This window comes from Chaetodon auriga, chromosome 20, assembly GCF_051107435.1.
Source record: "Chaetodon auriga isolate fChaAug3 chromosome 20, fChaAug3.hap1, whole genome shotgun sequence".
NCBI lineage: Eukaryota > Metazoa > Chordata > Actinopteri > Chaetodontiformes > Chaetodontidae > Chaetodon > Chaetodon auriga.
The window spans coordinates 21,184,303-21,205,870 of record NC_135093.1 but is presented as its reverse complement, the minus strand read 5'-3'; the positions used below and the strand labels follow the sequence as shown (position 1 = coordinate 21,205,870).

At 38.9% G+C, this 21,568-nt stretch overlaps 2 protein-coding genes across 2 annotated transcripts; one reads left to right on the top strand and one right to left on the bottom strand.

Annotated features, from left to right (window-relative positions):
* Window positions 1-1,553: 1,553 nt before the first annotated feature.
* Window positions 1,554-8,293, bottom strand: cabcoco1 (ciliary associated calcium binding coiled-coil 1). The gene is made up of 6 exons (XM_076759184.1): window positions 8,091-8,293; window positions 7,080-7,249; window positions 5,686-5,830; window positions 4,084-4,156; window positions 3,868-3,971; window positions 1,554-3,254 (listed from the first exon to the last, which is right to left on the bottom strand). Exons 1-5 carry the CDS (start codon window positions 8,189-8,191, stop codon window positions 3,891-3,893), a joined length of 570 nt encoding a protein of 189 aa, XP_076615299.1. The 5' UTR covers window positions 8,192-8,293; the 3' UTR covers window positions 1,554-3,254; window positions 3,868-3,890.
* Window positions 8,294-11,488: 3,195 nt separating this feature from the next.
* LOC143339125 (transmembrane protein 26-like) lies at window positions 11,489-20,578 on the top strand. The gene is made up of 6 exons (XM_076760159.1): window positions 11,489-11,723; window positions 11,880-11,976; window positions 12,086-12,169; window positions 18,224-18,423; window positions 18,815-18,894; window positions 20,306-20,578. The coding sequence occupies exons 1-6, from the start codon at window positions 11,536-11,538 to the stop codon at window positions 20,554-20,556; spliced, it is 900 nt and encodes a 299-aa protein (XP_076616274.1). The 5' UTR covers window positions 11,489-11,535; the 3' UTR covers window positions 20,557-20,578.
* The last annotated feature ends 990 nt before the right edge of the window (window positions 20,579-21,568 follow it).

Genomic DNA, 21,568 nt, shown 5'->3' with positions numbered 1-21,568 from the left:
GCATATCAAACAAGTGCCAGGTTACATCCAAACTCATCCATCCCGCAGAAATCCACAGAACCTTAGGAGAGTGATCTCAGTTAAGCAGTGCTGATTTTTTTTTTTTTTTTAGAGGGACGTAATTAGACATCTGCTTCATGAGCTCAGTGGTTATATTCTACACTGATTAAAAGCAGTAAATCTCTGTTTGACTGGGATCGTGTTTCCACCAAAGCTGCTGAGTAACACTGATGTCATTGTAAGAGCAGAGGTCAGTGAGTCTTCCAGGACTTCCAGCTGAAAAATCAAGTACTGTTATATAGGCCTCAAGACAGTCAAAGTCTGGCTTTGGCACAATTCAGACACTCATTTTTCTTACAGTTTTGTGCTACTTCAGTTTTCAGTTGTTCTTGCTTTGTCTTTGAAGTGTTCAGGACCAGGTCATTCCAAAGATAAAACTATTGCATCAGCTGAAAAGAGGAAGTCCAGCCATGTGACAGAGGAAGGAACTTGATAAACTCATCCAGAGATAATTGAGGTGGAAGTTTCTTTTCTTTTCTTTTTTTTTTTTTATCTTTAATGGTTTTAATGTTGGAATTAGTTTATTTACATTCACCAAGTAAACCCTGCCTCAACTCCTCCCATTAGCTTAAAAACCATGCCTAGCATATGCATGTAAAACTGTATATTACCTCTGTAAATGAAACCATTTGATGAAGGAAAAGTTCAAAACATGAAACAAAATAATTTTAGCTCAAGGTCCACTTACTGGCCTTTTACAGAGTTTTCAGCTAGATCTTTTGATTAGTGAATGTTATCACTCTTTCCCTCTTTCATGGATGTGACCTCTCTTCCTCCTCCCCTTGATGTCATAAGACTTGTATCTACCACTTTATTTAGAAGTTTAACTGTGACAGATGTTTATACCAGTTTGGGTCGTAACTGTACCATTTGAATTTCTTTTCACTTCCAAATAATTCTGATCATCAGTGCTAAACTTTCATTATTTGCCCTGTGGACATACATTTACCAATGTTGCTGTGTTCCAAAATCTGAGCAGTAACTTAGTTGAGTAATGTTATTATAACTATACAACCAATGGCAAGAGCTGTGGAAACAAAGCTGAAGTTGTAATAAACAATAGTTTTCCTTTATGTCAATGTGGACGAGAGGTCATTGAAGAGGTCATGAAATCAGTAAAAAAAATGAATTAAAATTGTGGAAAGACCATAAACTGTTTTAACTGTGGCTGATGAAGGCCAATAAGACACACTTAAAAGCTACAGAAAACGCTAGTGATTGGACTTGGAGTTCAGCTTATTTTGCCAAAATAATAAAGCCATTTTTTCCTACTTGTTCATTTATTTCCCAATTTCCTAATGGCATTTACCCATCCACTGACTTACTCACACATAAGGTGTCAGCACTGGGAATCCATACATGGCAGGAAGTCCTGAGCTCTGTGATGACATTCAGGGTTTCTACAATGTGTATTGTTGGCCAGAAGAGGGCAGACTGTATCTGACAACCATTATACATACAAACTGAGAATCACTGAACATGAACACCTCCAATGAAAGTCAAAAGTTGATATATTTCAGTAGCAAAAAAGCAGGAAACCATTATCAAGTTTAAATAGGGCTTCATACATGTAAAATCTGCTCACTTGAGCAACTCTAGGATCACCACCAAGCCAGTTATGATTTCTGAGTTTTGATTGCAGCTCTAATGTGACGCCACGTTTTTAATTATACTTTCCGGTGTCACAAAGCTGTTCTTTCTGAAGAAACATTATGTTTTGTTGATCTCATATTTTCTCCAGAATTGTTGCCAGACAGATGAATAAAGTCCAGAAGGGTAGATGAACTACAAATTTATAACTGTGAACAATATCACAACCAAATGAGTTTAAAGAGAAAATAGTACAGCACTGTACCAAAAACACAATAATATTTTTTCCAGATAAAACTGGTTTATATTGCATATTAACGAGTTTGTAGAGCAGATCAAGGATCAAAATAAAATAGTAGTTTAATAATAATTATAATAATAATGATGATAATAATTTGCAGGCACTGACAGCAGAGGTTTTCCAGTCAAGATGTACTTCCTCACTGAACTGAGCCTGAGAATGAGACACACACATACACAAATATCAGACCAAGATTGCAAGAAGACAATGTTTATGCCCTCATAACATAGTTGAATTTATTTTCTAAGTGTGACTGTGTACTTCCAAATGAAAGCATTCCAAACCCACGTATGATTTTCACCCTCTGCTCCACTCACCAGTTTAGTTTTCAAAGCATTCTGAGGCCTGACTGGAGCCACAAGTTAGAATCCCGGGAAACTCAAATATCCTTCCCACTCACACAGACAGAGAGCTTTTCATATCTTAACCTTCTTTTCTTGTAGCAGTTGGAGATATTGCCTTGATAAAAGCTCTTTAAATAAATCATGTAGTGATGATTATTACCACAGATGCAAAGGAGAGGGAGAGAAGATGGAGGGTATGAAATACCACTTACAAGAAAGTAAAGTGGAAGAGCACAGGCAATCTGTGACAGGCTAAAAACAGATCTCTGTTTCTGGAATATCCTGCTGAATGGAGGGCTGAAAGCACCCAGGGCACGGAATGGAGTTCTTTATTTATCACGTATTTCACAGTAAAAACACCATGAGAGCAAGTGAAAGTGCACTGTTGGTCCATCTCTCTTCATCTTTAGAAATTGAGATTTATTTAGTGAGTTAGGCTGTTTTGAAGTTGTACTCTCATTTTCTCATGTAATTCATTGCACTTTACATCTCACTTCACTGCAAAACTGACTACATACGGACACAAGCTATTGTTAGGCCTGTACACTGTGGGGACACTATATGGAATGCAAACATATAAGCTTGCAATATAAGGTCATACATTATTCACAGATGTTAAAATCCCATCTGAAATTCATGCATTCCCGCCTGCATTATTGAAGTGCTCTGACTCTGTGGTGAGGTTTTCAGTATGTTTGTGCACTGGTCAAAAGTAACATCCCAGTTATGATGAATTGAGAATTTAATTATGAAGTGCAGTGCTTTATATGGAGCAGTTTCATAGTCTTTAAGCGTCACCCTAAAACCACAAATTGTTGTTTTTACAATTCCGTTTGTGCACAGATTAAACAAGTAAAATACAACATGTTAATAACATGTTAATGCAACTTCCAACAGCCTCGGAGCTGTATTCCCGACCTTTGGACCAGTCTTGCTGTTTCCACATCTTGACTCCAGCCCTGTAACACGCAGATATGAGATTCATGTCAATGTTCCTGTCTCAGTCTCAGAGAGTAAGTGAATAAGTGTATTACCTACAATGTTGAATTATTACTTTAACATTTTGAGTATCATTTTCAGGTCATGCCTGTCGTGACGACTCTTACATTTGAGCTCCAGAGTTCTCTAATGTTGGCCAGGACTATATGTTAGGGGAAGCTGAAGTCAATGTATAATGTAACATTATGTCATAATGAACAACATGTTATATGAGGCCATGTGTATAATCCAGAAAAGGCTTGCTTTATAATTATTTTCTATAAGCAGGCAAATCCAGCTATTGTGAAGGGAAAAAATGATGGGAACACCTTACCATGTGCAACATTTGTGTCACTGTTCCATACCATCCAGACAAAGTATAAATATTAACCTAGATCATAATAAATATTAAATGAATGTATTTGTTATCTAATTCATGTGAGGCAGTCTAATAATGTGGACTGTGTGAACAGTGGATTGCTTATGTAGTTTGATTCTATGGATGGACAACGCCCTACTGTGGACAGTGAAGGAATCACAAGTCACAGCTCACACTGATGCTGACCATCCAGACAACCATCTATCTAGCATCACCTGTTCATTTTCTGCAGAGACATTTACTGGAAGTAGAGCGGAGTGGAAATGCCTTCTTCCAGTGGAGTGAGAGCATCCTGACAGCTGAACACCTCAATGGTCCTCTGGAAAACAGCATGTTTAAAACACAATTTACACACACACACACACACACACACACACACACACACACACACACACACACACACACAAAAAAAGAGTCACAAACTGCCTCACCTCCATGCCTGTTAGTAGCTCCTCTCTGGATGTGGTGAAGAGAAGCTCGTAGAGTCTGTATTTCTGAAACAGACTGCAGCCAACAGAATAGACAAGGTCTGTTAAATTATTAAAACACAATACTCAATACAGAGCACAGAGCTATTTTACACATCTATCTTCTATGATACAACAAAATCACAAAATATATACTGGCTGTAATTTCTTTTCTTCCGCAGGACATTATTGTGATGTGTCATCCAAAAGTCTGATAAATTCTATTCAGGAATAAAATCCACATGGAAGGAGGGTAAACTTGTGGGTTTGCAGTGGTGGAAAGTTAGTGCACTTACTGTACTCAAGTACAGTACTGAAATACATATTGTCTCTTTGTCTACATTTGTCTCCAACAGGAGTAATTCCATTAGGTGGAGACTTGAGTCATATCTTTAGCTTCATGTAAAAATAGAAAAGTTAACATTAACATTTTTTTCAACAAATGAATTACAGGATATATGGAGGGTGATGCATTCAGAAAAGAGAGACCACACAACTTTGAGAACATTTTGATAACCTTTTTTTTTTATATTGTGATTTGGGTTTTACCCTTCAATTGATCCTGATTTGTAAATGCCCAAGAAGCCAAACTGTCCCACTTGCCCACTTACTGTATTTTACTAAAAGTTTTTAAGCATGTGATTCCAGGTTCTTCAGACTTCAGCCGATCATCATATCCACCACCCACACAGTCAGAGTTAGCCTGGTATAAAGATCTGTCTGTCAGCTCCATGTACCATATGCCACCTGTGTGTTGCAAGTAATGTCAATGCGGGTGACAGGTGGAGCCCATGCAAGCAGTGATCACCAGGACCTCCTTCTGTGACCACTTACATTATGTGGGATAATGACTTGGCCATTAAGGGGTACAAATGTGGTCCTTATGTGCAACATAAGGACATTATGTTTGATATGTGCTGTTACTCATGTAGGTTAAACGTTGGTTTGTGTCATCCAAAAATCTATGGTATGTCACACTACCATAACCCACATGGGGCTTGCACAAAGCAAATGGATGGATACATTTTTAAGCCAGCCTATCACTGACCCATGCTGGGCCCACATGGACATGTTGGCTGGGATTTACAGGAGGTATGCATCTCTGAATGAGTCACACTGAATGAGTTTGAAAGAAATTATGTAATGTATAAAATCCTGATTCAAAAAAGTTGGGACACTGTGCTAAACAGACAAACTGAATGCAACGACTTGCTAATCCTTTTTGACATACACTCAACTGAAAACAGCACAAAGACAATATAATGTTTTACCTCATCAGCTTCATTGATTTTTGTAAATATAGGCTGATGCTGAATTTGATTCCAGCAACATTTTTCAAACATTTTTCAAACAAGTTGGGACAGGAGCAACTAAAGGCTAGGAAATTTGTGGAATGCTCCAAAAACACCTGTTTGGAACATTCCACAGGTAAACAGGTTCATTGGTAACAGGTGACAGTATCACGATTGGGTATGAAAGGGGCATCCTGGAAAGGCTCAGTTGTTCACAAATATTTTGTGATGAGGGTTGAAGGTTTTACCTGAGAATATAAGACCCTTTTCATACCTGTTTCTGATGTAACTTATGAGTGCAGTGGCTTCTTCTCTGTCTAGAAGTGAAGTGGTGTCTGCCCCTGAAGTCGAGCACTGACAGGCACCATCTAAGGCCTTAGCAAACTCCATCAAGTTCTCCACTAAAACCATCTGCTTGTCTAGAATATGGCAATAAAGCACAAGTTAGTGCTGCAACTCTGATACATTTGACAGGGTACGTAGTTATATAATGCATTCACCTGTCATGTTAGTTTACTCATCTTCTGCATTGTGGCAACACAATTTACAGATGAAGTGCCCATTTGTGAAGGCAGTAAATCAACATTTTTTATACTTTCTCATCTGACATTCACTGAAATATGAAAAAAAGGGAACACCTTCACATCCTGCTGCAAATTCATGCGTTCTCCCTGCATTCAACAGCCCTGAAAGAGCTCACATTGCCTGTTTTCCCCTGCCTAATCCTTTCTCTTCTCCCTATAGTTCTGTCTGCTCTGCTCAGTCCCTGTCTCCAGTCCTGCGTCTCGTCAGTCCTGCTTCTCAGCCCTGGACCCCCGCTACTAGCTACTCCAGCTACTCACTCTCTGGACTGTCGGCTCAACTCAGACCAGGCTTTCCTCCTGTTCGACAGCCCAGTCCCCACGTTTGCAGTTACCCCTCCTGCCCAGCTCCTCTCCAGCTCTCATCCTATCCCTTTTGCCCCTGCAAATAATTAATCTTTATTCAAACTCCAGTCTCCTCGCCTCTTTGTGACTTGCATTTGGTTTCACTAGCTCAAATATCAAAAGTATCGTACTTGATTTTACTCTACAGAAATCAGTGGAAACCAACGGCAGCCAGGAGTGGTTGGTTAAAAGACACTGAAATGTCAAAGACAGCAGTTGTGAATGGGCGAAAGCATGCAAAAGCACTGGTGTAGTACTTCAAAGTTTAACCTCATGTCATCCATTCTGATGAAGCATAAAACTGGGATGCAGTGGCTAAGAGAAACTGATTATTTTGAGTACATTCCAGATAGTTGCATTCATGGAGACACATACGTTTTCAACCTCCCTGTCTGACTGCGTAACTACTGTCTGTAATGTATCTAGCAAGTAAGTAAAATTCTCAATCTTCCAAAACCAGGGTTGCAAAGTGCTTCACAGTTACAGGAAACTACAATAATAAGTATTTGAAAAAATGAAGAATTGTTAAACATTAAGAACAAGTAGTAATTGTGACTTTTAGCTTAACCAAGAATACAGTACATTACAATTGTCAAGACATGAGGAGACAAAGAAATGGATGATTTGTTCTAGCTTCTGGAAAGAAAATAAGAGGTGCCGTTTGGCAATGTGTGATAACTGAAAGTAACAGGAGTGAATTACGGTCTGCCTGTTACCCTCTGTCTCTGTGTGTCCTCCCCACCTCTTATGTTGCCCAGCAGCATGTGCAGTACAGCCATGGTGAAGGAGGTCTGCACGGGGGTGAAGTTGGCCTCTTTTGCCCACCAGAAACCACAGACATAGAAATCCAGCAGGGCAGCTTCCTTCATACAGGTCTGATGGTTCCTGAAGGCCAGAATCTCCTTTAATTCCCTACAGACAATAAAAGCAGATCTGGATAAATCAGAGGAAGGAATTATACACTGAAACAGAGTCACTTTAATGCTGTTGAAACATCTGGGCCATCAGCATTTTTGTTTGTTTGTTTTGTTTATTTGTGGGTTTTAGCAACCAAGGCAGAGTATTTTAGAAGCTGATTCCAGTAGTTCTCAGCATGTTTAAATTTGATACCTTTAGGTTTAACCTCTTTATGCCACTTTTTGACCTCTTTATGCCACTGTGCTTGCTTTTTGTAACTTGCTTGATGTAACGACTAAATTTCCCGGTGTGGGATCAATAAAGTCCTATCTTATCTTATCTTATCTACAACAAAAACAGAAATAATGAAAGACATCAGCATCACTCCCTCAGAATGTCATTCCTGGCAGAGAAGAACTTAAAACACAATTGAGAAGTTTGGAAATCAAATTTCAAAAAGTAGATTATATTTCAAGAGTTTATAAACTAGGGCAAAATGCAAATAATAAAAAATAGAGATTCTTTTTGGCTACAATCATGACAGTTAACTTATGTGTAATCTAGAGATCTCAAAAAGTACCCTCGTAAAAAGTACCCTTGTTTAACCAGGTAAACCATGCTGACAGGGTCCCTGTAATAGTGCAGAACTACACGGTCCACAATGAGGAAAATGGTTTTCATCTTCACCCATAAAACAATAAAGAACAACTGACAATACAATACAGTTATTAAGGACTAACGGCAGAAACAGTTAAATCATAAAGCATTCACTCCTCTAATTACAGTTACTGAAAAGGACGGACATGAGACTTCAGCTGGTTTTCATAAGCACAACATAAAGGCCCAGTCCGCTTACGACTGAAGTTCGTCCGCAGGTTTCTTGAGCAGGTCCTGGATCTGCTGCTGCGGCAGCGCGGCCCACTGGAGGAAGACGCGGTCATCTTTCTGATGAAGCATTCTCTAAACAAAACGATCACTTATCAGCAGTACAATATCTTTCCCTGCCGCTTCTTTCTTTTCACGACGCGTCGCTCCTCCGGACACGTTGACGTTGGAGTCGTTGCCATGGCAACATCCATATCAAACTGTTGGACTTAGCGGAAGCGTCAAGTTACTTTATTTTCTTTTTTAAACAGACACCATCTTTTCACTAGAGAACTTCCGTTCTATTTCGTATTTAGTCAATTCGTTCTAATAATTAGTCTAATTATTTGTGTTCTCAAGTCATTCAATGTACGTTTTTAAGGCAGGTGAACATATGATTAATCATCTAATATCTGTTTTAGAACGGTCATTCCATGTTTGATATTAACGATGTTACTTTTGTTGGTTTGTGGGAACCCACCAAACTGCAAATGGTACTTGTTTGTTTGCATGCTTTTATTTAGAAGGTATAATCATTTGCATTGCAGTTAGCTGCTTGGGATGATATCGATATGAATTCAACATTCACATTTTGAGCTGAATGTACATCCTTAAAACATGTTTAATGATGAAAAAAATCTGCATTTTGTGTGTTTTTCAGCTGATCAGAGTTGAAACTATAGACCTGTTTGCTTTGGTGTATAATCTTGGTGTAATTATTGATTCTGACCTGAATTTTAACAGCCAGTTAAAGCTCATTACCAAATCAGTCTACTACCACCTGAAAAATATAACCAGAATAAAGGGATGTCTGTCCAAAGAAGACGTGGAAAAACTGGTTCATGCATTTATTTTCAGTAGGTTGGACTATTGCAATGGAGTCTTTACTGGCCTAAACAAAAAATCAATTAGGCAACTACAGCTGATTCAAAATGCTGCTGCACGAGTCCTTACAAACACCAGAAAAATGGACCATATTACACCAGTCCTCAGATCACTACATTGGCTTCCTGTGAGTCAAAGAATTGACTTCAAAATCTTACTGTTGGTCTACAAAGCATTAAATGGTCTAGGACCGAAATATATTGTAGATTTATTAACTCCATATGAAGTATCCAGACCTCTCAGGTCATCAGGGACAGGTCTATTGTGTGTTCCCAGAATGAGAACCAAACAAAGTGAAGCAGCTTTCAGTTATTATGCTCCTCACCTGTGGAACATTCTCCCTGCACACCTGAGGTCTGCACCAACTGTCAGCTCATTTAAATCAGGGTTGAAAACATTATTATTTGCTACAGCTTTTACTTAAAGTAATCATTTTAAATGCTAAATTATTGTCTTAAATGCTAAATTATTGTCTTTTACTGGCTTCCTTTAATTGTATTGTATTTTTATTTTTCTATTCTCTTCTAATCTCTTTCTTTCTTTCTTTGAAATGTATGATTTTAATGTATTTTTATGCTTCTGTAAAGCACTTTGAATTGCCTGGTGTATGAATTGTGCTATACAAATAAATTTGCCTTGCCTTGCCTTTGTTTAGATATCAGACAACATTACTTACTCATCACTGTCTCACATCATTTCTGTTTTAAAAGATTTGTCACTGAAGTTGAGAACGATAGCTGGTTCCTGTGAATTTTGTTTTTGGGGCAAACATTTTGGCTTTAACACTGTAGAGAGACAATGTAGGCCTAGAAGCTATTTCACATTTTAGTCCATTACAGGACACATTTGCATACTATACAGTGCTACAAGCCATTGTCATTACAGTTCATTCTCCCAAAATTCAGTTTCTGTGTTTCCTTACTTAACATGCTTATAAACCATGCTTTTATCGCAAGATAATGATGGCCGGAGCTGCTGTCACTGAGCTTCACAATGGCTCCTCAGAAACCTATGGGTGACATCACAGAGACGACATCCAGCAACGACAGCAGCTGTGATGCCAAAAATGTTCTCTTTGAACATATCAGACGCAGTGATTATGTTTCACTCCAACAATGAAATACACAAAAGTAATTTTGAGGAGACAGGGTAGCTTGTATGATGATATTTTTGCATCTTCCATATTAGCCTACAGATGTAGAGAATAAAGTCACTAACATGTGATGGAAACATGTATGTGCTCCTATTTTTCAGTCCTGGAAGCTGATTAATTCTGATCTTCAGTGATAAGGAAAAAACATCTTGAGTACAATATTTTAACACCAGATGTGTTCCTGCACAATACACAAAATGCAACAATTTCATGTGCATGAATTGTAATAAAGTAATAATGAACAATGATTGATTTCCAAAACTTTTTCATTCTCTTAAAAGCCACTGATCTGCCAGTGGGGACCAGTGATTACAAGCTTGTGCTGTGTGGCCAAACATTGTGCAAACTCACATAACTTTATTATATATTTTACTAGAGATCCTGAAGCTTCCAAAGACACCAAACATGTCAGGCTGAGTTTTGGGGAAATTCCAGTCAAATCATAATCAATCCTGATAAAGAATACATAAGATACTGTCAGGTGGTGTGGAATAAGATGATTTTATATTGTGAAGCTATTTGAGGGGAAATGAAAAAAAAATTCAAAGGATGTTGACAGTCAAATCTTTTATCTTGATCAGCTCCATAATGCTACAGGCCTGCAGTCTCACATGCTGAACAACAGTGCAGAGACATGCCATCTTTAAAACAACCAAATAAAAAAAGCTCATGTCTTTCAACTTTAAACTGGCTTGTTAAGAATGTTATGGTGGTTTGTCTAATTGTACCAAATTTAATGTTATTTCTGTAAAACTGTGCATGATTGTGTGCACACCTCAGGGTGATTCAGGCTTGTGAAAAGAAATGTTTTCAGTGGCAGATTAATCCACATGCAGTGCTCTGGTGAGTCTTTGACAGCAGGATGGGGTGTGGGGGGCTGAGTCAAAATAAACTGTGTGTGTTCATGTTAATGAGGGAACATGTCATCCAGCCCCACAGTGTGGCTCCTTCATGTAATTTAGTAGTTTCTGGACAATGATGAAGCTGTATGGCACAGGGGAAAAAGGTTTGGGATTTGTTGAAAAATGGAGACAGACTGATCACCAGACTGATTCCTTACAAAAAAAAGTAGTTTACTGATTGCAGCTAATTTTGCAAGCATTTAGTACAACTGCAAGACTACAGGCTTGTTTCTGTACAGTTCACAGCAATTCAGTCAAAGTCAGACTGCATGTCTCTGCAGGCAACTGGCATATCACCAAGATATGAGCGACACTGTCAGTAAACAGAAAAAACAGGAGTCCAGGAGATTGCTGAAGGCGTGCCTTAGCTCCTTTTTTTTCCGCCTCTGTAACACTGAACTCCTTCAGAGCTCTCACATACAACTCCTCTGTCCTATGCAGCAGCTGGGACTGCCAGAGCTCTCCCAGCGTGCTTCACAAAGCCAAAGACTTGCATCATGTTCTTTAAGTTCATTTGTGCTGTGGTGACCAGGTCTCTCTTTATCCTCATCTCCCTCATAGGGGTGTGGAGAGTGGTGTGGGTGAAGAACAATGGACTCTACTGGTTTCTCACCATCCTTTACCTGCCTCTGGTGGCTGAGATGATCCTGACCCTGAGAAGAAGAAGGGGAAATGATTACAAATGGTATGAGCGACTGTACTTCAGTTAATTTTCATAGGATACATATATGTGTAATATTTAGCTATAATGTAACTGGATGGTTGTAAAGACCAGAAAAGAGAAGGGAATTTAGGATTCTAACAATATTTTGGTAAGGATGTTTTTTTTTTTTCCCTACAGGTTTTCTCCAGCTATCTTCCTCTTCCTCATCAGTATTATCCCATCATTATGGATTTTAGAGCTTCACCACCAGGAGAACAAATCCAGTGACTCAATGGTATCATGCATATATTCCATGTTATCAGATTCCCTTTTATTCTGAGTGTTTCATACCATAATGCAGAATTAATTGAAAATTTTCAGTGTGTCTGTCTCTCTCATTGCAGTGTGAAAAACTTGACTCAAGTGAAAGTATTAAGAGTCTTTTCAGACTCTGGAGGAACTCAACCAATGGCAGTGAGCCACCAGAGGTAAGTTAAAGGTTAAACTTATTATTTATTGTTTAAAATGATTGTCCTAAATGTATATTTAGTTCAGATATTTTTTTAAAAAAAAAGCAAAACAACAGAGAGTGTGCAGTTAAAGAGGTCCAGTTTAAATTTTTTAAACTACTTTTTAAAAATATTTTTTAATAATTACATTAATAGACTTCAGCAGTGTCATTGTTTGGCTGTAAAGGGTTGCAGTCTGGATAGATAAGTCAAATTCAATATGACAGCTTAAAGTTCAATGTTGTCCAAAATAAACTAGAAAAAGTTAAAAAAGTGAAAAAGTGGTTTCCCTCAATGTACATGTCATGTAAATTAAAAAACAACTTTTCACATTAAGGAATATGAGAGTATTTGGAAGCTTTTCAGCTAAGGTAGGATAATCATTTTCAAAACTAATGTTCCTTTGTTGAAAGTCACAAGATGATAAACATCTTGTTTTTGCTGGGATCCACCTTGTGGTATTTTCTGCATTTTTGCTTTTCCATGTCCTCACATGTCTAGACCGTGGGACTCTTTCCTGCTCAGTGCTCAACTGGTTCACCTCAAAGAGGCTGTTGTAAGGCTGTGGGTGTTTTTTCCCCTTATAACCCGAGCACATTCATAGAGCTGACTGCTTTTAATGGAAGGACCCACCCTAAATAAAAACAATTACAAGCTGAACATGAAAAGTCTGCTCTGTATATCTACAGTATGCGTCAAAGTTTGGACACACCCTCCCATCTAATGCTTTTGCTGAATTTTTTTTATTATTTTCTACATTGTACATTAATACTGACGACATCAAAACTTTGAAATAACACATGGAATTATTTGGTAAACAAAGCAAAATAGGTTTTATATTTCAGAATCTTCAAATAGCCACCATTTGCCTTGATGACAGCTTTGCACACTGTTGGCATTCTCTTAACCAGCTTCATGAGGTAGTCACCTGAGTGGTTTTCAGTTAACAGCTGTGCCTTGTCAAAAGGGAGTTAGTGGAATTTCTTGCCTTTTTGATACATTTGAGATCATCAGTTGTGTCGTTCAGAGGTAATGTTACTATACAGTATATAGCTCTATTCAACTACTGAATAATCTGTGTTATGACAAGAACTGCTCCACTAGTAAAGTAAAGAATTTCAAGAACTATGAATGTGTCTTCAAGTGTATTTACAAAAAATATACTGTTGAAAGTGGCTCTCATGAGGACCACCCCAGGATAGTTATTTCTGTTGCAGATAAGTTTATTTCAGCCTCAGAAATCTCCAATTAACAGCACCTCAGATTAGAGCCCAGATAAATGCTTCACAATGTTCAAGTATCAGACAATCCCAATTTTAACTGTTCGGAGGAAACTGTGTGAATCAGACCTTCATGGTCAAATTGCTGCAAACACTACTGAGGGAGATCAAGGAGAAGAACAAGAGAATTGCTTGGGCCAATAAACATGAGGAATTGACATTAGACCAGTGGAAATCTGCTTTGGTCTAATGAGTCCAGATGTGAGATTTCTGGTTCCAACTGATGTGTTTTTGTGAGACGTACAGAGGGTGAACCGCAGGTGTGGTTCCCATTGTGAATCATGGAGGAGGAGGTGTGATGGTGTTGGAAGTGCTTTGCTGGTGACACTGTTGGTGATTTATTGAAAATTCAAGGCACACTTAGCCAGCATAGCTAAGTGTCACCATTCTGCAGTGACATGCCATCCCATCTGGTTTACACTTAGTGGGACCATCATTTGTTTTTCAACAGGACAATGACCCCAAACACACCTCCAGGCTATTTAAGGGCTATTTGAACAAGAAGGAGAGTGATGGAGAGTTCTACCAGATAAGCTGGCCTCCACAGTCACCTGACCTGAAAGCATTTGAGATGGTTTGATATGAGTTGGCCTGCAGAGTGAAGGAAAAGCTGCCAACAGGTGCTCAGTATATATGGGAACTCCTTCAAGAGTGTTGGAAAAGCAATCCAGGTGACTGTAGCTCAGGAGGTAGAGTGGTTGTCCACCGATCTGGAGGTAGACGGTTTGATCCCCGGCCTTGGCAGTCCACATGTGTCCTTGGGCAAGATACTAAACCCCCCAAAAAACTGCCCCCGATGCTGTGCCATTGGTGTGTAAATTCATATGTACGTCGCTTTGGATAAAAGCGTTGCCAAATGAGTAACTGTAATTGTACTTCATGAAGCTGGCTGAGAAAATGCAAATAGTGTGCAAAGGTGAAGCATGCAATAATAAAAAGTGTCTACTTTGCAGAATCTAAAATATAAAACATATTTTGCTATTTTTTTATATATAGAATTTTTTGTTTACCACGCAAGTCCATGTACTCTTTCATAGTTTTGATGTCTTCAGTATTAATTAATCTGGAAAATAATAAAATAAAAAATCAGCATTGACTGAGAAGACTGAGAAGACTGAGAAGATTGACTGTGTCCAAACTTTTTACTGGTATTGTATGTATTTAATCCATAGTACTCCTATAGCAGCATAACTAGGGGCTGGTCCAAGGCAAGCCTGAGCCAACCCTAACTATAAGATTTAACAAAAAGGAAAGTTTTAAGCCTACTCTTACATGTAGAGATGCTGTCTGCGTCCTGGGCAAAGACTGGAAGATGGTTCCACAGGAGAGGAGCTTGATAGCTGAAAGTTCTGACTCCCATTCTGCTTTTGGAGACTTTAGGAACCCCAAATAAGCCTTCATGTTGGGAACATAGTGTTCTGGGGGGGTAATAAGGTACTATGAGCTCTTTAAGATCAGAAGGTGCCTGACCATTTAGGGTTTTGTACGTAAATAGAAGGATTTTAAATTCTATTCTGGATATTACAGGGAGCCAGTGCAGAGGGCTAATATCAGAGAAATATGATTTCTTTTCCTCATTTTTTTGTCAGAACATGTGCTGCAGCATTCTGGATCAACTGAAGAGTGTTTAGCAACGAATTTGGGCAGCCTGAGAGTAAAGAATTGCAATAATCCAACCTGGAAGTAATAAATGCATAATTAGTTTTTCTGCATCATTTTGAGACAGGATGTGCCTGATTTTGGCAGTGTTACGTAGGTGAAAAAGGCAGTCCTTGAAATTTGTTCTACATGGGAGTTAAAGGACATGTCCTATCAAAGATAACTCCAAGATTCCTTATAGTGGTGCTTGAGGCCAGCGCAATGCCATCCATAATTGCATTGTTATAAGTTGTTTAGGGCCTAGTGCTCTGTCCTCTGTAGTACTCTGTACGTGGCTTTAGCATGCACAGAGGACTCATCATTAATGTGTACAAACTGAGATCAATCTGAAAAATAGGATTTAAACCATCTAAGTGCAGTTCCCTTAACACCAATGAAGTGTTTCAGTCTCTGCAACAGGTCGAATGCAAGACCTTTGTATGATGCACTTAGGAGGTTCTTTGTAACTTTAGCCTGTGCTGTCTCTAAACTAGAAACTATCGTTATGTAGAAAGTCACACAGCTGATTAGCAACTGCTTTCTCAAGAATCTTTAAGAGAAAGGGGGCGTTGGATATAGGTCTATATTTGGCTAAAACCCCTGGATCAAGAGTAAGCTTTTTAAGAAGATGTTTTAATACAGCTACTTTAAAGGACTCCAGTACATAGCCTGTCTTTAAGCAGCTGGGGATTGGGTCTAAAACACAGGTTGACAATTTTAATGATGAAATTACTGAAATTAGTTAGTTGAATTAGTTAGTAGAAAAGTGGTCTAAAAATATGATGGGTTTAATGCTACTCAGGATCTAATAATCATATTATATTAATAATCTAATAATCTAATACTGCTGAGGGGGTAAGGGAATACATGGTTCAACAGAATTATGACTCTCTGTCAGCCTGACTACAGTGCTGAAGAGAAACCTGGGATTGTTCTTTCCTCTATTTCCTATTTGTGAAGAGTAATAGGCTGCTCCAGCACTGCAGAGGGCTCTCCTGTATGTTTTAAGACTGTCTTGCTAGGTGTGAAGTTTGCTTCAATTTGTGGTTTTGGGGGGTACACCATGGAGCTAATCTCCTCTGTTTTATTATCTACTTTTTTAGAGGGGCGACATAGTCAAGTGTTCTACACAATATACCTGTAGCACTATCAACTAGATGGTTAATTTGGGAGGGACTAAAGTTAGCATAGGAGTCCTCTGTTGTATTGAGACATGGCATTGAGTTATATGCTAATGAGATCATATCCTTAAATTTAGCTACAGTACTATCAGACAGGAGTCTGGTGTAGGAATTTCTGCCCTCTGTCAGGTAGTCTGGTAATATGAATTAAAAAGTTATTAAATGATGGTCCGATAAAAGAGGATTCTGTGGGGAGACTATTAAGTCTTCAATTTCAATGCCATATGTCAGACCAAGGTTGAGGGTGTGGTTAAAACAGTGAGTAGGTTCATGTATATTCTGATGGAAGCCAACTGAGTCTAATACTGAGAGAAATGTAGTACTAAGGCTGTCATTATCAGTGTCGACATGTACATTAAAATCACCTACAATAATTACTTTATCTGATTTAAAGACTAAACCTGATAGAAACTCAGAACTGAGATATAAATTCAGAATAAGGACCTGAAGAGCGGTACACTATAACAAATAAAACTGGCTGCACTGTTTTCAGGTTTGATGTGAAAGACTAAGAACTGAGAAACTAAGGATTTGTAATGAGTTCTAAATGAGTTTAGGTTTAGCGTTGATTAATAGGCTTGAATTAAAAATGGCTGCAACTCCACCTCCTTGGCCACGGTCTCAAGGAATGTGAGTATTAATATGGTGAAGGAGTAGCTTCATTTAGGCTAACATACTCTTCATGAGACAGCAAGGTTTCAGTCAGACAAAATAAATCAATATTATGGTCTGACATTAACTCATTTACTGGTACAGCTTTAGAGGACAGACATCTGATGTTAAGGAGTCCATATTTAATCCTCATATCTTGTTGTACTAATTGGTTCTGTTTGTTTTAAATTTGTTAGGTTTTTATGTTTAACTCTTCTTCTGTTTACTTTTGATTTAATTAGTTTACGTGGTCGGGGGGCAGACACAGTCTCTATGGAGTATTGGGTGGGTAACTGCTCTAATGGAAGCGCAGAGAACAGTGTAGGGCTGCAGCTCTGCCTCCTGGTTGACACTGAGTTGTCACGGGTTTGGTTCATTAACAAAATCGGTCGGATTTCTGGAGATGAGAGCTGCTCTGCCCAAAGTGGAGGGGATGCTGTCTCTTCCACTCAGACCAGGTCTTCCCCAGAAAGTCTGCCAATTATCTAATTATCTATGAAGCCCACATCTTCATACAAGAGTTCAATAGGCAGTATTGATTGTTTTAAGGAAGTACTTATTTTCAGCCAAATCATGAACTTTTCAAAAACCTAAAAAAAGAGTTTTGGTGCCTAAATGTAACCAAACTGCGAACATCATATGAAATACTTCGGAGCAATCTTATGTTGACAGTGTAACCAATTGATGCATATTTGTTATTGCTAACACCTTTGCTGCAGTGATGCAGAAGTGTACTCGAGGGTGTGTCAGTACACTGTGACACCACTGATACTGGGTGAAACATTCAACCAGAGAGTGCTTAGAAATGCTGCTTTACTGAAAGGTACTAAGTTGCTTTTTGATGCAGTGCTTCTTATAGTTTCTGAAGAATCTTTACTTTCCTATATACATTATACACTATTCTAGGGGTGTGTCGTAACTTGTTACAAGTGAAGCGAATGAGTAAAAATTTTTTTTTTTGCAGGAACTGTAACTTCTCACATTTCTTTTTAAAAAATATACTTTTACTTTTTATTTGAATACTTTGTGGGGCCAGTAACCTTCTTTTAACTTGGCCACATTTAAGGGACTAATGGTACTCTTATTTGAGTAAAGATATTTCAGTACTCTACCCACCACTGTACTATTCTCCTGGGTCAGCTGACTGGCTTCATACTTGACAAGGAGCCTTGATGTTTGAAAGGCATAATCTGTGATTGGTGTATATTAAACTGTTTTAGCATGTAAACTGGCTGATCCTGTTGTGTCTCTCTTTCACTTCTTTCCATGTGTCACTGCACAAGGGGATCCCCTCCTCAGTGTGTGCCAACGACTGGATCCTGGCTTTACACCAAATCCTGCTCATTTTACTGATCTTGGGGAAGTGGCTGCTGCCTGCCGCTGGAGAGCTGACCAGGGACCAGCTCTCCCAGTTACTGCTCATCTTTGTGGGCACGGCTGCTGACATACTTGAGTTCACCTCTGAAACACTTTCTGACATTAAGTGAGTAAGAGGGGAACAGGAGTGGGGAGAGAGGGGAGGAAGAAGTTGTTACACTGAACTTGTTGTCTGATAAAACAAGTTTAAACTAAATGTGAGTGTGTGTGTTTCTGACATAGGCTACTTTTGGGGACAAACTTTGGACTAAAGACCGGGCGGCTTGCCCAGTTAGGGAATCACAGGGAATGACTCCAGTGGGAAAACAGTAGATTGTGGGGTCAGTGGTCAAGGTTAGGGTTAGGTTAAGATTGTAAGTATTAGGGTTAGGCAAATAGTGGTTATGGTTCGGGTACATCTTCAGACAATCAATGTAAGTCAAACAACTTTGTGTGTGTGTGTGTGTGTGTGTGTGTGTGTGTGTGTGTGTGTGTGTGTGTGTGTGTGTGTGAAACAGTGACAGCAGTCCAGCCATGGTCTACATTATTCTGGCTGTGTGGACCTGGAGCATGCTGCAGTTTCCACTGCATCTCTCAGGTACAGCACAGTTGTTCTTTATTTCATTCAACTTTTGCTGACAATAGAGTGCTATTTATCAGCAACTATCTTGCTTTGCACAATACATCTACACAAGATGGGGATCTTGGTATTGTATTGTACAGATCCCTAAAGCCAATAAATTTAGCAGCCTGGAAATCTTAGGAATTACATTCAGTTTTGATGATTCTGCAGCTCATGATATAGAGTATGTCCTACATTCAGTGTCACTGCAGGAAGTAATGTGGGTGGTAGATCTGACTTTCTTGCTGGAGAGTTGTTTTGATTGCCTAACCTTAATCATATATTCACCATAGTTTATTACTGTAACCACAATCTTTTCCTATCTTTAACATCCTTAACCATACAATAGTTGCCAGCAGATATTGTGAGAAAAGCTGGTTTTCAAAACATTACCATTTCACATAAAAAAGGCATTGAACTTAAGATTGGGTTTTCAGGAACCATCCAATATCAGTGTTCTGCCTGGAGGAGATGCTGTTTAGTATTGTACAGTTCCCAAAAGGCAGACAATTTATTATAAAACGGTTTACATATTTTCTTATTTACCACTTTACAGTGGATTGCAATGCCACAATAAGCCTTTAGAAATGTGTAAATTACATACATACTGAAAATGATCAATTTTTAGCTGTCAGTGTAATTTGGCCTCACACATATCATTTGGTGGTATAAAACTTGGAAGGACTGTTCTTACATTACTTAAAGCTGCACTAATCAGTATTATTGTATGAACTATGGATTAAATAACCATGTTCAATAAGGGGTTGTGCATATTGACAAGGTCACGCACCCATTTCTGCACTTCCCCTCAGCTCTATGGAGCCTTTTAGCCATTTTTGGGTCGTTGTTTGGTTTTCCAGTCCACAAATCTCACTTTCATCAGCCTCATTTCTAGCAGCAGGAAGCTGCTGATTTCAGTGAAAAGGCTCTGATGGACCCATTGTACGCTACCTGCCCAACACCAAACACGAGACAGACACAGTTAATACCAAGCTGGTGAGCACAGTGGAGCATTTAGCAGCTAATGTAGTAGTAGCAAGAGCCAGACATTTTTCTCAGGAGTTGGTGGAAATCAAAAACAGATCTAAAAGGAGACTGGATATTAGATTTGTGTACATTGAGTGGGAGCTGCAGCACTTTCAGTACAATAACAGACTATAGGGGGGTTTAAACCTTACTTTGGGCCCTCGGAATGGCTTGAGTCACTCTGGTGATGCATTGTGATGTAGGAAGGATCCACCTAGCAAATGCTTCCAACAAGGGGAATCCCTACTGTGATGTATCAGACAGTGATTAAGCAATAGGATGACAGATATCTTTCCAACGAAAATACGGCAGATTACAGGATTACAAATACCTGAGCTAATGCAGTTATTTGTCTCAACAGTAATTGGTGCATCCTCAGAGGACCTCTCAGAACCTGCCCCATCCCTCCTCTCTCACCTCAGGACTGATATCTGGAGCACTGTGGAGGCTTTGTTTATCCAGGACGGGCCTTTTCTGCTGGTCCGTCTCACTGTCATGATCTACTTCAATGTGGTACACCAGATGCTGATCTTCTTCGCCATAAAAAACTTCCTGGTTGTCATTCTCAACATCTACCGGCTCTCTGTCCTCATCTGTGACAAGACCTCCTGAGTTTGGATCAGTGAAGAAAGTTACAGTAGTGATATTACTGTGTACTCAATTGTGATTTCAATGTGTGATTCTATGATGTGGCAATAGCAAAAATGGTAACTTGTGCAGAATTATTGATTAGAGATGCCAACCAGAAAGCACTGACCTCATGTATTAGTCCTGATAAAGAAATATTTCCTGTTCAAACATCGGAAATTAACTTAATAAATTTGTCTCTGCATTGGAGTTATGGTATTTCACTCTCAGATGAGGAAGTGCAAAGTAAAAGTCCTTTGAAATTCTACTGAAAAACTGTGAAGCTGTGAAAGCAGGCACAACTGGGAACATTAAAAAAATGACATCAAAAGAGAAGTCCTGATTAGTGAAATGAAGTGAAGACTAATGTAATCAAATGGGAACTAATTTATGATAAAATTTTGCTTTTGATTTCAAATTATTACTAATCTTCACCATAGCAACAAACACCAGAGCCAACTCCTGAGCAGGCTGCCATGTCACCTCCTGTGGTACCCTAAGTTTCACCTGCAGAGACTCCCACTCTCAGTACTAAGTCTGGGAGAGCCAAAGTAAAACCTAGAAGGCTTAACTGTGAAATGTAAAAAGAAAGAACTTGAGAACTGAAAAAATATGTGAAAAAAAAGAAAAGCAATGTAACTGGTGGAAAGAAAAGGCTATGGAGTGTTGTGGACAACAAACTGTACGTGCTCACTGTCATTCAAACGCAGGGTTACTCATTTAGAGCTTGATCCATTGTTGACATTAATCACATTATGATGGTGATTGACAGATGTCAGTTATTTCCAGCACTAACTCAATCATCAACTGATGATGGCATTGAGCCAATTAAAGCTCCCAAACAAAGGCTTGGTAATTACACAGGTGAACATCTGTGGCATAAGGAACAAGATACACGACCTGAGAAATCTTAGTTTGCTAATTCCATTCATGTATTGGCAGTATCTGAGACTCATTTAGACTCATACATTCACGGTTCAACATTTCTTTGAAATGG